General features: G+C 53.8%; 1 protein-coding gene across 2 annotated transcripts in view; it reads left to right on the top strand.

Annotated features, from left to right (window-relative positions):
• ANGPT4 (angiopoietin 4) overlaps positions 1-17,321 on the top strand; it is a 40,689-nt gene that overhangs the window by 11,311 nt on the left and 12,057 nt on the right. For both annotated transcript variants that reach the window (XM_079943649.1, XM_079943648.1), the window contains exons 2-5: positions 9,184-9,339; positions 10,784-10,905; positions 13,655-13,887; positions 15,714-15,829. In XM_079943649.1, coding sequence (XP_079799775.1) covers positions 9,184-9,339; positions 10,784-10,905; positions 13,655-13,887; positions 15,714-15,829 — 627 coding nt within the window. The remainder of the gene's footprint in view (positions 1-9,183; positions 9,340-10,783; positions 10,906-13,654; positions 13,888-15,713; positions 15,830-17,321) is intronic.

The raw sequence follows: 17,321 nt of genomic DNA, 5'->3' as shown, positions 1-17,321 counted from the left end.
GCTGTAACCCAGAGAGTCAGCAGAGTGTGGCCAAGATGAGACCAGCGTGTTCATCAGGGCCCAGACCCAACCTCCCTGGGCCTGACCCTGCTCTCGAGGCTTTCGGGTGCTGGGAACTGATGTGGCCACTTTCTGTCCTGCCCCCAGTGATGGGCAGTGGCAATGGACATCTGGACCTGCTCCTCCCCTCTTTGCCTGACCCTGGTCCTATCCCTGTCACCCTGTCTTCAATATCAGCCTTGCCCACCAGAGATGGGGGATGGGGGGATGGGTGAGGGAAAGAGCTTAGCCATTGGATTCAAATCCTCACTTACCAGCTGTGGGTAATGCTTGGCCTCTCTGGGCCTCAGTTTACTCATTTGTCAAGGGTGGAGCAATCTCTCCTTTCCTCCAGGCTGCTGGGGATCAGAGTTATACACCAGAGTTGCGCAGGCAGGAAACCCTGTTGCCGCATGGGGAGAGACCCCAGCAAGGCCTCCTTCCATCTAGAACACACCTGACTCCATTCCCCCAGGTGGAGCTGGGGCTGGGAGGGGAGCTGGGGTTACTGTCACATGATCACTTCAGTCAAGCCAGCTTTGAAGCGCAGCCTGGGAGAGTTACTCCCAGACAGCCTGGATTTGCCCTTGATGAGCTGTCTGTCCTTGGACAAGTTGCTTAACTTCTATGTGCCTCATCTGTAAAATGGGTTGATAGTATCTCCTACCACAGAGGATGGGATTTAATATACATAGAGGTTAGAACAGTGTCCAGCACATAACAAGCACTAAGTAGACACTTGCCAAGCAAAATGGACACACCACCCCACTCTGTGTAAGGGCTGCTGCACAGGTGGCAGGGAGGTGAGTGACTGCAAGAAATGTGCCTCTTCACTTCCTCTTGATCAAACTCCCAATTCCTACACTTGGGAGAATAAGGAAGCCTCATCCACTGGGCCTCATTGTAGACAATCCTTCCAAGATCAAGGTTTAGATACAGACAACCACAAAGGGATAGCTGAACCTGAGGCCAGAGCCCTGGCAGCTCCTTCCCAGCTTATGAGAGGCACCCACATCCAGGTGGCAGAGGCACCCACACCAGCCCCTCTGCAAGGAGGAATCAATGAGCCCCATTTTCTGATGAGGCCACTGAGGCTCAGAGAAGCTCCCTCACTGGCTCAGAAAGCGAACACCAAAGCTGTGACTGGACCAGCGCCTGACTCTCAGCGCCATGCACCAGGCCCACACTGGACTCAGCGCTCCAGCTGGAAGGTTGACGGAGCCGGGCCTGTGCCGGGAATCGCAGCTTGAGCTGAGAGTTGAAAAGCGCATTCCTCCTCAACAGCCCGCTGGTCCCTGACACTCTCCACTCCTGGCTCCCTGCCCACTCACTCTGCTTACTCTGAGCCCTGACCCAGAAGAAAAGCAACAGAATCTCCTGCAGGGAGGAAAAGAGCCTAGGAAGTCTGGGCCTGGCGACTCAGGAAAAACAAGACAACCCCCTCTGCCTTGAGCCAAGGGGTCAGGGCCTGTGTGGGCCCCGAGGGGACGGGAGGGGCTGGAGCCAGGCAGAGGAGGAGTGGCCAACCTTGGCCGTCAGGCTCACAGCCACAAAGTTACTTCCATTGGGAAAATGAGGAAACTGAAGCCTGGGGATGGCAGGGCAGGATGTGATGGGCCAGGCAAAGGGGGCAGGGCCGGCGAGAAAGAGGGGCTAACATCTGTGACCTCTGCGAAAGCAGTGCAGTAGTTCCGGTCATCTATTGTGGCATAATGCATCACCCTAAGATGTTCAGCAAGTTAGAGTAACCACAAACACTTATTATCTCTCACAGTTTCTGAGAGTCAGGAATCGGGAGCCCCTTACCAAGGTAGTTCCGACGCGGGTTTTTTTCCATGTAGTTACACTCGGATGTCAGCCGGGGCTGTGGTCATCTAAAGGCTTGACTAAGGCTGGAGGATCAGCCCCTAAGGTGGCCCCAGCACAGGGCCGGGAGGGTGGTACTAGCTGCTGGTGGGAGCCCTCTGTTCCTCTCCAGATGGGTCCCTCCTCAGGGCCGCTTGAGGGTCCTCAGGACATGGGGGCCAGCTTCCCCCCGAGCAAGAGATTCAAGAGGGGGCAAAGCAGAAGCCACAATGTGACGATGTCACCACGGGCTCACCATCAACATCTCTCCAGGGTCCTGTTGGTCACACTGGCCAGTCTGACTACACTGGGGCATGAGTACTGGGAGGGTGATTGGGGCTGCCATGAAGTCTGGCTGCTACAAGCAGCCCACTGGAGTGGTGAAGGCTGTGGTCTCAGGAGCCCGAAGGCCTGGGTCCCAAGCCAGCCTCTGCCACTCCCAAGCTGTGAGACTTGGGGGACGGGCTCATCTTCTCTGTGCTTCTTTTCCTCATCTGTGAAATGGGAGCGATGAGACCAAGGACTAAACGGGCTAAGTAAAGCCCTTGGGGCCACACCTGGAACCCCTCCTCAAGCAGGAACCAGCCTGCCCTGGTTACCGCTCTCTCCCCAGTGCCCCGCAAGAGTCCTGGCACTTCTGAATGAGTGTGTTGAACAGACGAATGGGCCCCGAGACTGTGTCAGGATTCTGGAACATTTCCCCTGCAGATACCACAAGCTGGCTCCCTCCCTTGCCATGGGCCTCCCTCAGCTCCTGCCCCCCTGCCCTCCAGTCTCTGTGCGGCATTTCTTCCCCTTTTCTTCCTGTCCTTGAACCAGTGGTCTCCCCACACTCTGGCCCTCTGGCCATACCTCTCACGGGGCTCCATGGGCAGCTGGGGCTGGGTTAGGACGTCCAAACTTATTTCTAGCAGCCAAACGATGATTCAGTGGAAATCCGGTGCTCCTTACATAGAATGGACCTATTTGTTCTTTTTAGCAAATAGTTTCTGAGCACCTCTTATGTGCCTGGCACTGTTAGAGGCACAGAGGGCGTGGCCATGAACAGGGCAACCCTGCGCTCCTGGGGCCGATATTCCTGTGGGGGGAAGAGACAAATAGGAGATGACTGCAGTGATTTCAGATGCGTGACATGCTGTGAAGAAACCACAGTCATGGCAGGTGGAGTAGGGCTGGGGTGCAGTTACCTTTGATGGGGTGGCCAGGGAACGCTGCTCAGAGGAGGTGACACTTATGGGCAGACCTGAAAGTCAGAAGGGAGCTGACAGGAGAAGCTCTGGGAGCTCCTGAGATAGGGGCGTGTGGATGTGTGTTGGAGGATTGGAGTAGGTAACACCCTGGCTCAGGGCCCCTCCTCCAGACGCAGTGTGGGAACCACAGACACAGCCTCTGCCCAGGGCAGTTTGTCCACATCACTAGTGTACACACCCTTAAACTCGGCAGTTCTGGTTTAAGGGATTTATCCCCAAGCAGCCTTGCAAGAGAGTTAATGACAAGTGGACAGGATGTTCCCAGCAGCCCTGGTGTGATGGCAAAAGCCTGGAAATAACCTACAGCCCAGCTGTGAGCAAACAGTGGGAGGCTGTTAAAACAGCAAGGCGAGTCTCCCTGGATGAATCTAGAACAATCTCCAAATTATATTAAGAAAAAAGACGCAGGGTGCAGCATGGTGAGCTGACATTTTTATAGACTAAAAGCAGGGGGATATAAGCATACTTACTGCTGGTACATGCTTAGAGTTTCTCTGAGAGGAAACCTGGAAGCCCCTTCAGTGGCCTGTGAGTAGGGGAAACAGGGCAGGGCTTATATTACCCATTAGAAAATTTTAAATTAAAATTACAAAAATTTGCGTTTAAATTGAAACACATACACAAAACCGTCAAAGCTCTGACCTTCCAGATGTCCATATGTCTGGCTAGACAGGGCAGTAGCTCCTGTGTGTAACTTCCTGCAAGTTACTTTCCTGATTGGGGCCTCAGTTTCCCTGTATGTGAAATGGGGCTGGGCTGACTGGGCCCTGCATGTCCTCCAGGCTCGCCAGGTCTCTGCTCCTGTATCCCTCCCTGCCTGGGGCCCAGTGCCTGAGGGACCCCTGCTGAAGCCCTTTCTCCTTCCTTAGGTTCTAATCTCTGCCCTTCCTCCCCTGGGGCCAAGGTTCAGCCTGTCCTGCTTCACCCTAATTCCCATCCCAAGATGGGATGCTCAAGAAATAATTTCCGAGTGAATACATGAATGAAACTCAGAGGGCGAGGGATCAGCCTGAGGAAACATTTATTATTATAACACATTTTTATGTGGGACATTTTATAGAACCTTGTGTGGCTAGGTGTGTTTTATATTGAGATATAGTCTCATATGTGGATACGGTGAAATTCACTCTTTCAATGTACAGTTCTATGAATTTTGACACATGTATACAGTCGTGTAACCACCATCACATGCTATAGAATATTGCCAGCACCCCAAAAATTTCCCCTGTGTCCCTTTGCTGTGAATCCCTACCCCCGGGCCCCAGCCCCTGACAACAACTAATTCTGACTTTTCCAGAAAGTCATATAACTAGAATCCTACAGCATGTAGCCTTTTGAGTCTGGCTTTTCTCGTGCAGCATAATTGGAGATGCCTCCGTGCTGTCGCATGCGTCAGTAATTCATTCCTTTTTATTGCTGAGCAGAGTTCATTGCATGAATGGAGCACAGCTGTTTACGCATTGACCAGCTGAAGTCTTGTTCATTTAGATAATGCAGGAGCAAAGCTGGCTTGAGCAGATCCCCTTGGCCACTGAGGCTGCTCGTGCCTACATGCTCGTCCCTAGTGTGTCCGAGGTAGCCTCCTTCCTCCCCCAGCCCCTGCCTGTCAAAACTCCTCTCCTTTCCTTCAAGGCCCTTTTCAAATGCCCCCTCCCCAACGAGGAGCAGGGTTTACTGTCCCCGTGTCAGAGGTTGGTAAAGTGAGGCTCAGAGAAAGGTAGCCCTCACCTGCTAGAGGCCCACAGCTAGAGCGTAGCAGAGCCAGAAGTCAAACCCAGGGCCAAGGGGAGAGGGAGTAGCTCAAGGGCCAAAGATCAGCCTCTCTGCAGGCCAGAGGGGTGGTGGGAGTTCAGAGCCCCATTCCCCCATCTCAGCCCTGAGAGTTTACCAGCATGAGGGTGGCAGAGAATGGGGAGGTCCAGTCCTGCGTGGGGGGGGGGCGGCGGCGTGGCAGATCCCACCAGGGCCTGTTTCTCCATGGGGGTCCTTCCTCCACCCTTCCAGCTGGTGCCTGAGCCCAGGCTGGGCCCAGCGCCCACCACACAAGCTGACATCAGTCACCAGAGCTGCGGGCTGGCTGAACGGTGCCCAGATCACCCATCCTAGGGCCCATGAGCATGCGTGGCAAATTGGGTGATGGGCCCCAGCTGTGGGTGGCCTTCGCCCCACCCAGCCATTGGCAGCCACAGGACAAGTGGGGGACTAATAAGAGTGCTTAAGGAGATCCCATCGCTTGAGAGGATCCCAAGCTACCCTGCTCTGCAGACCTGAGGAGTCTTGGAACACAGCCCACCAGCTGGTGACCTTCGGCAATTCTTCTGGGTCTCAGTTTGACCATCTGCAAATGAGACTCTTGGGGGAGAGGCTTGAGAAGGTCTCATGGAAGGAATAAACTTGCTGTTTGTGTGGAGCAGGAGCTCAGGGCCTGGGAGTCTATATTTTAAACCAGGCTTGTGACACATGGGATAGTCTGAGAGCAGCCTCAGTATAGCTCTGCTTACCCTTGTGCACATGAATGCACGCTGGGCCACAGGTTAGAATCCCCAGAGTATTGATAGAGGCACGGCGGAGAGGCTGACCTGTGGGTATGCTGGCAGCCTGGCCCAAGGTGCAGGGAAGCGAACAGATTGGCAACTCACATTAGGATCATAGTGACCAGAACTTGCTAGTGGATTGAGTGCGGTGGGTGACAGAAAGAGTCAAGGATGGAGTCTGGGTTTGGGGCTTAAGTACTGAGTGAGGCCATTTACTGTGATGGGAAAGAGGGAGGAGAATGGGGTGGACAGGCAGGGACGGGGTGCTGTGGGAGCTGGGGAATCAAGGGCTATATGTTGGATGCTTCTGCCTGAGATGCCTTTGGAAGCCCGGGTGGTGATGGCAAGCTGGTGGGACATTCAGGGGAGAAATCCGGGTGGGATGGAGACCGCGCAGTCAGCACGTAGGGGGATGTGGAAATCCTAGGACCCACTGGAGTGGCGGGACCCTGATGCCTCTGGGGCCTTGGGCACTTTGCCATCTGGTCCTGCGGGGAGTTTATGGATTCTTTTTCAGACTACTACTTTTTTGTTTTTTTGTTTTTTTTGCATTACGCGGGCCTCTCACCGCTGGGGCCTCTCTCACCGTGGAGCACAGGCTCCGGACGCGCAGGCTCAGCGGCCATGGCTCACGGGCCCAGCCGCTCCGCAGCATGTGGGATCTTCCCGGACCGGGGCACGAACCCACGTCCCCTGCATCGGCAGGCGGACTCTCAACCACTGCGCCACCAGGGAAGCCCCAGAATATTACTTTTAAACGCATAAAATAAAAGCCTAAGAACACCCAGTGATAATGCGATTATAATCAAAACATTAAAAATTAAATCTGTGCCATAGTTGTCACATTATCCAGTGGTGGGTTTGAGAATGTCTGTCCTTCTGAAGTGATGATCAATATCATATTTTAAGATAATGTAACATCGGTGCCGTGATGTGAAAATATTTGTGATTTCTATCGGTAATGAAGTTGTACAATCAACTAACAGTGCTATGATTTGGGGCCTATGCTCATAATTGAAGGAAATACCAAATTTTAATTACAGGTTAGTGAACAGAAATGTAATTTTTCTCTCATCCAAGTTCATGGACCCCCTAAATTCTCTTCACAGGCCCTGTGGTCCCCCATTAAGCACCCTTGACGTAGGGAGAGAACGTAAACACCCTTGACGAGGGCCCAGGATGGGGCTCATGAGAGCTCCCTAAGAAGCCTGAAAAAGGAGGACTCAGAGAGGGGGTGATGGGAGGGGAGGGCAAAGGACGGAGGAGGGGAGAAGGAAAACTCAAGGAGCGTACATCTGGGAAATACTTCCAGAAAAAGGGAGCGGCCATATGGGTTGACTGCTGCTGAGGTGGAGAGTAAGCTGAGGGCACAGAAGTGTCCCCTGACCCTCGCTTGTCAAGGAGGGTTATAACAAGGTGCGTTAAAGAGTGAAGGGGCTCCTGGGGCTGGGGATAGGTCGGCGGGTGCGCAGGATTCAACAATACGGATTGTATTTTTTTCTTGAGTGTGGTAAATACACACATTTTAATGTACTATTCTTTACGCTTTTGTGTGTGTGCGTGAAGTACACCATAATAATATTATTAATTTTTTTTAAAGGTGGGGACTTCCTGGTGGTCCAGTGGTTAAGACTCCATGCTTCCACTGCAGGGGGCAAGGGTGATCCCTGGTTGGGGAACAAAGATCCCGCATGCCACAGCCCCCAAATTAATTTAGTTATTTATTTATTAAAAATAAAAAAATGAAAAGGTGAGCGTGGGAATGGAGGTGAAAATGGAGACAAGTTGTTCAAGAAGTGTTGTTGTTTGGGGGAGCAGAGAAACTGGAGACACAGATAGAGGGGGCTGTGGAGGCAAGGATTTTTTTTTCTTTAATTTTTAGCTGGGAGCCCTTGGAGCACATGTGTGTGCTGGGGGAGGTGGGGCGCTCATGGTGCAGAGGAGGAAAGAAGGGGCCAAAGGGACAAAGGCTTGAGAAGCTCGGATGTACTTGTCTCCCTGGTCCTCAAGTCCCCTCGGTGACCTCTGCACCACGGGTTCTCACACTTAAGCGAGCATCAGCTGGCTGGACCTCTCCACAGAGTTTCTGATTCAGTAGGTCTGGTTCAGTAGGTCTAGGTCTAGGGGCCTAGAAACTTGCATTTCTCACAAGCTCACTGGCGACGCTGCCACAAGGACTACAAGTTTAGAACCACTGCTCTAATCAACACCACTTGCGCCCCCTTCAGGATTTAACATTGCACTACAATGGACCATGCCCCTTCTAAAGCACTCAAGGGAGGAAGGTGTGGGAGCAGACACTTGAGATGGAAGAGACTAAGGAAGAAGCAGCTGGAACCTGACCCCCAGCCAAGGTCACTGCCTCTCTCTTGGAAGCACCAGTCTTCCCAGGGACCCTGGGAGCTGCCCTTTTGGACCTCCTGGAAGACTGACAGGAGAAGGGAAGGAGCCAGGGCTGAGGGATAGAGACTGTGGCAAGAGGCCAGCCAGTGTGCCAAATGGAGAGGGAGTGGAGGAGGGGCACTCTGCCTTCAGGCACTGAGCCCTGAGAACATGCTGTTCACCTTTGCAATTTGATCCTGGTCTCACACCACACCAGTTTTCTCCTGCTCTTGGGAAAGAGAGCTGCCCTGTCAAAGAAATGAACATTAGCTTGTCAGATCCCAAAACATCTGAGCTGGGAGAACCCTTGGAGACTGGCCAGTTCAGCTCCATTTCACAGATGGAGGGGGCCAGAAAATAGAAAGTCCGGCTTGGTTGATGGACCTGCAAACTCTTGTACGGGGAAAGATGCATCCCCACTTCCTGCTACTGACTCAGCCCTAGGAAGCTGGGTAACGGGCATGACACTGGGCGCTATGCTCTGACCCTTGCTGCTTCCCCTTTTCATCGACTCATTGAACACATTTTTTTTGAGCATCCACTGTAAGCTAAGCATTGTGCTAGATATGGAGATAAAGCAAGTCAAAGCCCCTTGCTTCATGGCACTGACATTCCAAGGGTAAATTTTAAAAGGCAATAAACAGATAAATATGTAATACGAAGTCAGGGAGTGATAAGTGGTAGGAAGAGACCTGAAATGACATGAGGGAGTGAGCCTTGTAGATGGTGTGTGAGTGGGGAGGATCCACACAGAGGGAACAGCATGTGCAAAGGCCCTGAGGTGGTTGTGTGCTTGCTCTGTTGGAAGGGTGTTACAGAGGCCAGTGTGTCTGGAGCTGAGTGAGGGAGAGAAGGCAAGGAGAGGAAATCAGAGTGGTAGCAGGAGGCCAGGTCATGAAAGAACCTGCAGTCAGAGAGGATTTTGGCTTTCCCTCTGAGTGAGACAGGAAGCCTGGGAGGGTTTTGAGCGGAGGAGAAACGTGATTTGACTCAGGTTTAACAGGCTCCCTCTGGCTGCTGAGTGGAGGATGCCCCTGGTTGCTCTATGTCCTTCCATGGGGATATATGGAAGGGACAGGAGCCTTCCCCCAGGCCCTACCCATGACCCCAGCCCACCGTCTGTCTCCCCACAGCTAGAAAGGTACATCCAGATGAACCTGAGGCTGGAGCTGGCGCAGGCCCAGCAGCACATGGTCCAGAACCAGACAGCCACCATGCTGGAGCTGGGCACCAGCCTCCTGAACCAGACCACCGCCCAGACCCGCAAGCTGACCGACGTGGAGGCTCAGGTACCGGAGGGTGAGGGGGCAGCACTGGGGGGCCTGTGGCAGGCCAGGCTGGCTCACAGCCCCAGTCATATTGCCCTGACCCCTGTCCCTGGGTGAGGTCAGGGCCTCCTCTGACCCTGTAGCCTCCTGGGCTCCTCCCTGATGACCCCGTTACAAAATGTTCTCCCACCAGGCCATGAGCCCAGGGTAGGGAGAGTGGGGAGGGTAGACACTGGGTTGGGCTCTTCTGCCTCTGTGACTCCAGTGTCCGGGTCCGTGCTGGGCACTGGGATGAGGGGATGCCGCAGCACACACCCCCCAGAGGACTCACAGTGCTCCAGGGGAAGGTGGATAATAAACAGTTCATTAGAACTCAGGGGGCCAGTGACTCTGAAAGAGGAGGCCACAGGGAGCAGCGGAGAGGGAAGGAGAGGACAGGAGTATAAATGAGAGGGTAAGTGAATGGCTGAAAAGACACTGACAAATGGGCACATGTTTGTTAAACCCTACTATGTACCAGGCACTGTTGGATGGGCCTGGTTCTAGTTTACAGCAGTAAACAAAACAGGCGTGGATCCTTACCCCCATGAAGCTTCCTTTCTAATGAGCACCAAGAAAACAAACAGGATAAATAACATACGTGTGTGAGACGGTGGTAGCACTAGGGAGAAAGTAGCATGGACGAGATCAGTGGGGAGTGTGTGCCAGGAGTGGCGGGAGGGGTGAGTTGCAAGTTTAGACAGTACGGCCAGGAAGGCACCACTGGGAGGGTAGGATTGGAGCCAGGCTTACTGGGAGAACCTTCCCGACCGGGAGAATGGTATCTGCAAAGGCCCAGGGGTGGAACGGTGCTGGCAAGCTCCAGGAGCATCAGGGAGGCCGGTATGGCTGGAGTGACCCAGGGAGACTAGTGGGCTCAGACAGGTGATGGGGGCAGATGGCATCGCAGGCCACTGCCGTGTGAGGTGGGAGCCGCAGGGAGAGCATAGGGGCTGCTTTTTAAGTCTACCTCAGACTACCAAGCAGCCAAGGGCTGCAGGAAGCAAGGGCAGGAGCGGAGAGCCCTGTGAGTAGGCTGGCCCGGGTACGGGCGGGAGATGGAGGCCGGGGCCTGAGTTGGGGCGGGGAAGCGCAGGGAAGTGGTCAGGTACCCATTTGGAAGGCGGAGCTGATGGGACCTGCTGATGGATTAGATATGGGGGGGTGGGTCAAAGCTGACCCCTGCTGGGGTCCGAGCAGCAGGAGGAATGGAACTGCCATGCAGTGACGGGAAAGAGTAAATTTAAGAACCAGATCATAAGCTCAGTTAGGGTCTGTGAGCGATGAGAAAATACTGCGAAGGTGGAAATGGGTCAGCAAGTTTCTGGAATGGCAGGGCCCAAGGTCAGGTGTTTGGCTGCTGGCAGGGCTCCTGCAGGCCTCACATGGGCCCCCCCCTCCCCCCACCCCCCACTCACCGGGGCAGGTCCTGAACCAGACGTCGAGAATGGAGATCCAGCTTCTGGAGACGTCGCTGTCCACCAACAAGCTGGAGAGGCAGCTGCTGCTGCAGGGCCACGAGCTCCACCGGCTGCAGGGCCACAACAGGTGGGCACTGGCACCCTGGCTCTGGACAGGGACAAGGGCTGGGAGCAGGGCTGAGGGCCAGGGCCAGCTGGGACCCAAGTGGGCTTGAGACCAAGGGTGAGCACCAGAGCCAGCCAGGGTTGGGCTCGGGCCGGGGCCGAGGTCGGAAGTTGGACTTGGGCTAGTGCCTGGGCTGGGGGGTGGGGCCAGAGCTAGGGGCCCGGATTAAGACTGGAGTGAGGGGACACTTGGGGGACTAGGCCTGGAGCCCTAGTGACCAGGGCTGGGGGAAAGACTGAAACCAGGGCTGGGGATCAGACTGAAGCCGAGAGTGAATGTGGACCCTGGGGCTGGCGGCCAGGCAGGCATGGGGCCTGGCTATCCCGTCCTGGGTGGGACAGGGGACAGGTATTTTCCTGGGGCTCAGGACACGCTGATTCTTTCTCTGTTCTTTCTATCTTTCCCTCTCTCTCTCCCTCTCTCTTTCTTCCCTTCTTTTCTTTCTTCCTTTATTTATTTCATAAATTTTTAACAGCTTTATTGAACTACCATTTACATACCATACAATTCACCCTGTACATTTTAATTTGATTTACTTATTTGCAAACAAATAAATCTGATCTCATCTACCAACTCTCCTTCCCAGAAGCAACCACAGTGACCAGTTTCTTTTCTGCATTAGCAGACAGTCTCTGCATTTATAAGCAAAGACACACAAGGGGAACACCCTTTAAATTACAAAGAAAGAAAGAGTCCTGGGGTACAGATAAGGCAGAGAGACATGGACCTCTGAAGCTGATTTCGTCTTGGTTTCGAGCTGAGTAGAGAAAACACTGCCAAGGTCTGGCTGCTGGAAGAGGCACTGAAGCAGCCACAAGCCTGTGTACAGGGCGAGATGTTACTGTTGCTCACATGCTGGGTCAAGATAAGGCATAAGGGGCTTCCCTGGTGGCGCAGTGGTTGAGGGTCCGCCTGCCGATGCAGGGGACACGGGTTCGTTCCCCGGTCCGGGAAGATCCCACATGCCGCAGAGCGGCTGGGCCCGTGAGCCATGGCCGCTGAGCCTGCGCGTCCGGAGCCCGTGCTCCACAACGGGAGAGACCACAACAGTGAGAGGCCCTCGTACCGCAAAAAAAAAAAAAAAAGAAAAGAAAAGGCATAAAGGTCTTCCAGCTCCCTGTGACCTGAGGACCGTTAATGATAGTTTGTGTAATTTCTTATTCTTACTCTCCACCCTGAGGGGGGAAGGACTGGGACACTATCAATCACTCTGAATTGAATTACCAAGTGCCTAGAGACCAGTGAAGATGGAGGATATGATCCATAAGCTCTTGGCCCATGGAGACAGCTAAAATTCTAGAATCCAGTGTGCCCAAATTCTCTCTTTTCCTGCGGCATAATTTGGGGTCCAGGGAAAATTCCTCCTGCCCTGGCTGGACTCATTTTCTTAGTCTGGAGAATGGGTTGGCATAGACTCACGTATAGGAAAACATCTCCCTCCTACCCCTATCCCTCAGCCACCCACCCACCCACAGCAGAGGCAAATATGTATGCACAGTCCCTTTTTAAACCCAAGTGAAGCAGACTACTCCTCGGCACATTGGTTTTTTGTCTCGTTTTTTCAGTTATCCTAGAGATGGTTCTGTAACTGCATGACACACTTGCCCGTTCTTTCCTCCAGCTGCATAATGCTTCGCTGTATGGCTGTCCCCGCATTTATTTCCCAGTCCCCAATGAATGGGTATTGAGGTTGTTCCAGTCTTTTACGATTCCAACCAGTGATGCTATGAATAACATTCCCATATCTTATTGCACACACATGTGAGCAAAACTGTAGGATAAAATGCCAAAAGTGCAAGAGCTGAGTCAAAAGCTTCTTTCTTTTTTAAGACTCTTTTTTTTTTAAACTCATTACAAAAATGCCTCATGCTCATTAGACAGTCTTACTTATCAGACAATAGAGACCTGTGCAGAATGAAAGGGAAGGTCAGTCCCCTCCACCCCCCCCTCCTCTCCACCCCCATCTGCTCAAACCTGCTCTGCAGAAGTAACAGCACTTAGTGGATTTTCTTTCACATTCGCTAGAAACACAGGCGCCACTATGTCCTTCCACGTGTCCATCCACGCCTTTTCCTATAAGCTCCCCAGTATCCCTCTACATTTACATTAATACCTTTTTCTTTCTCTTTTAATTTCCCACACGTGGGGTTAGACTAGAGGTACTGATGCGCCAGGGCGCCCACTCCAAGTCCCCGGCATCTTTCCAATTCTGCGCAAATGCTCTCAGCCTCCTTCCCCTTCACCACTCCAGAACATTTCCAGGGACACCAGAACAGAACAGACTCAGCCAGTCCTGGCCGTTGGCATTTTGGCTGTTTTGTTTTTCCCTATTACAACCCATCCTCCAAAGGGCATTCATGCCCATGCTCCCTGGAGGTTATCTCTGGTAAGTGGACTGCTAGGTCAAAGGGCACGCATATTTGGGATTTGATAATGGCTAGCAGGTTGCTGCTGTGTCCCTCCCACCCCACCTCTTTCCTCTACTGGACTCCAATCCATTTTACTCCAATGCCAGGTCTCTCTTTCCTCCCCTCCTCACTCTGTGCTATCTGTGGGCACGGACCTCCGGGCTGTGTAACCCTGGGCGGGACGCTACCGCTCTGAGCCTCAGTGCGGGTCTGAGTCTCACCCCCGGGCCCAGGGGAAAGCCCGCGAGTGTGACTGCAAGGTGGGGACGGCGGGTTCACGCCTGTGCGCCCCCGCCCCGCAGCGCGCTGGAAACGCGGGTGCAGGCCCTGGAGACGCAGCAGCAGGCGGAGCTGGCCAGCCTCCGCGGCGAGAAGGAGCGGCTGCGGCGCCTGCTGGGCCGCCAGAGCGGCGCCCTCGCCGGCCTTGAGCGCAGCCTGCGCGCCGCCAGCAGCAACTCCAGCCTCCTGCAGCGCCAGCAGAGCCAGCTGCTGGAGTCGGTGCAGCGCCTGGTGCGCGTCGTGGCCCAGGGCCCGGGTGAGCAAAGGGGGCCCGCCAGGTGCGGGAGGAGGGGAGGAGAGGGGTGGGAGACCCCGCTTACCCTCCCGGTTCACGCCGGTCCTGGAAGCTACTTCGGGAAAGACCACCCCCCGCCCCCACCTATGAAACAGGAATAACACCAAACAGCAGTAATAATGGTGACAACAGTCCTAAGAGGAACCAATCCAGACTCTTGTCCCGACTCCACGTGTGACCTTGACCGGCGTTCGTTTCCCCATGCGTTTAACGGAGGTGATGATAATAAGAAGGATACCACCAGCCCAGACTGAGGAGTCCGGGGTCCAGGATCCACCCTCCCTCCTCACTTGCTTGGGCTTGCCACCCTCCCCAGGCCTCAGTTTCCCTATCTGCAGAATGGAGAGGTTGGACTCAATGCCTCCCAAGGACTTCTCTCACCCTAATGCCCCTAGGCATTAGGGTGAGAGAAGTTGGACCCCGAGGTCCAACTTCCGACCTCGGCCCCGGCCCGAGCCCAACCCTGGCTGGCTCTGGTGCTCACCCTTGGTCTCAAGCCCACTTGGGTCCCAGCTGGCCCTGCCCCTAAGCCCTAGAGGGCCAAACAGAAGTGGGGAGGCACCTGTGGCCCAGGCTTCTGAGAAAGGAGGACAATGGCCGGCCCCGCTCCCCAGCCCTCACTTCTAATGGGACCGACTTCAGTCAATCACTCAGTCAACAGCACTTCCTGCGCCAGACCCGGTGCTGGTGCTGCGGATACAGCTGTGAACAGCAGAGCTCCACAACTGTCTCTTGCAAAAGATGCCCAACCCCCGTCTGTGGGTCTCTGAGGGAAGGAGGAGGAAATACATATTTGTTAAGTGCCTACTATGTGCGATGCCCTGCTAGCAGTGTTCCTGAAGTTTCCAGTGGTTAAGAATCTGCCTGCCAATGCAGGGGACATGGGTTCGATCCCTGGTCCTCCAGGAAGATCCCACATGCCGTGCGGCAACTAAGCCCGTGCTGCAACCGGGGGGCAGCACGTCCCCCTTAGGTGAGGGGGACCCACCTAAGAGCTGCAGGGATATCCAGCTGGTAGAGTGGGCTGTGGAGGGGACCCTGGGTCTCCTACCCGAGACAGCTCCAAGGACAAATCCCCCCTAAGACCTGGAGAGAGGGAAAGCCCTGCCCAACCCCTCCCACCCGACCCAGCTGTGTGGCCTTGAGCCAGTTACCTCACTTTTGGGCCTCAGTTTCCTAGTCTGTGAAATGCGGAAGTACCTCAGTGGAGTTCAAGCCCCAATTACCTGTCCTGGAAGACTCTAGCAGCCTCATCTCTGCCCTTCCTGCTTTGAGTCTCATCCCCTCCAATCTCTGTTCTATCCTCTGGCCAGAGGGCTCTTCTTCTGCACAGTCTGGGCTCCTCAGCCTGGCATTCAAGGCTGAAATCTCAGCCTCGTCTCTCCTTCCTTAATGTTGCTCTCTGGTCCATCAAACAGCCAGAGCTCCCTCTGGCCTTAGCTCTGGATTTGGGTGGGAGTCATCTCCTCTTTGTGGCCTCAGCCAGATTCCCCTCACCTCACCCCGATCCCTGCACACACAGGACTCTTCCCGCCTTGGAGCCCGTGCATATGCTGTTCCCTCTGCCTGAGACACTCGCCCCTTCTCCACCTGGGTGGCCTCTGCTCCTCCTCCAGGCCCCAGCTCACTGTCAGCTCCTCTACGAGACCTTCCAGGGTCCACTACCTCTCCCTATCCCCAACGCCTCCCAGCCCAGAACCTGGCACAGAGCAGACGGGAGTGCCCACCTGACCCCTTCCCTCTCTCCTGAGCTCACTTCCAATTGTTTTTGCCTTGTCGCATTGCAGCCTCCATGAGGGCAGCCGAGCAGGTGTTCCAGGACTGTGCAGAGATCCAGCGCTCCGGAGCCAATGCCAGTGGCATCTACACCATCCATGTGGCCAATGTGACAGAGCCCAGAAAGGTTAGGGGGCTCCCGGAGGGCTGAGGCTATCAGAGGGTGCTGAGCCAGAAGACTCGCAGACAACCCTCCACCCCACCCCGCCCTGCCCCCACCAACGTCACCTCCAGGCCTTGTCCAACAGCTGAGATTCCAGAGAAGGTGGGGGTGACCCTACCCTCTGGAGCCCCCACTCGTTCAGGGGTCAGATCATGCGGTTAAAGCAGAAGTTCCCAAAGCTGGCAATGCATCCTTCTCCAGCGTGTTTTCCTGGGATGCTTTTAAGTTGGAATAGCAATAAATGGTTCTGTGTTGGTTCAGATAATGCTGGCTGGTACAGCAAACAAACCTGCAAGCATTTCAGTTCCAGGGGCTTAACACAAAGAAGTTTATTTCTAATCTACCTACAGTCCAGCTGAAGGTAGGTGTGGGAGCTTGCTTTATGTGGGAAATTAGAGACTGGGGCCGATGGAAGCTCCACCGTCTTCACTGAGTGGCTCCCAAGCTTACCCAGAACTTTGAGGCCCAGTTATCAGATGTGTGGGGGGAGGGCAGTCAAGGGAAAATGTGGATGTCAGGAGGGAGGGTTTGGGGGCCAGGCCCAGAAGTGGAAGAGTTTGGAGAACAACTAGCCAGTCTTCCCACTTCATATTCCCTTTTCAGTTTTCTTTCAACCCAGCTGAATATATCAAGGAGGATGGCTCAGATTATCTTCAACAGTTCTCACACACCTGCTAAATCCCCCTTTTAACAAAGAGAGATCAGGCCCTCAATCTCTAGCTAGAATTTTCTAGCACTATTTTGTTTTCATTATATATATTTTTACAATTATCTGAATAAAAGCAAGTGTTACTAATTTTCCCTCTATGGTACTAATAAGATTTCCTTTTAAGATGCATTTAGTCTGAGTATTTATTTAAGTAAAAAAAAAAAAGACACCATTTTTTTTAACATCTTTATTGGAGTATAATTGCTTTACAATGGTGTGTTAGTTTCTGCTGTATAACACAGTGAATCAGCTATACATATACATACATCCCCATATCTCCTCCCTCTTGCGTCTCCCTCCCACCCTCCCTATCTCACCCCTCTAGGTGGTCACAAAGCACCGAGCTGATCTCCCTGTGCTATGCAGCTGCTTCCCACTAGCTATCTATTTTACATTTGGTAGTGTATATATGTCCATGCCACTCTCTCACTTCGTCCCAGCTTACCCTTCCCACTCCCCGTATCCTCAAGTCCATTCTCTATGAAAGATACCAGGTTTTTTTTGTTGTTTTTTGTTTTTGTTTTTGTTTTTGTTTTTGTTTTGCGGTACGCGGGCCTCTCACTGTTGTGGCCTCTCCCATTGTGGAGCACAGGCTCCGGACGTGCAGGCTCAGCGGCCATGGTTCACGGGCCCAGCCGCTCCGCGGCATGTGGGATCTTCCCGGATCGGGGCACGAACCCATGTCCCCTGCATCAGCAGGCAGACTCTCAACCACTGCGCCACCAGAGAAGCCCGAAAGATACCAGT

The sequence above is a fragment of the Stenella coeruleoalba genome (assembly GCF_951394435.1).
Source record: "Stenella coeruleoalba genome assembly, chromosome: 15".
In the NCBI taxonomy this organism is placed as follows: Eukaryota; Metazoa; Chordata; class Mammalia; order Artiodactyla; family Delphinidae; genus Stenella; species Stenella coeruleoalba.
The sequence above is the reverse complement of the archived record's forward strand: the minus strand, read 5'-3'. Positions and strand labels throughout refer to the sequence as shown.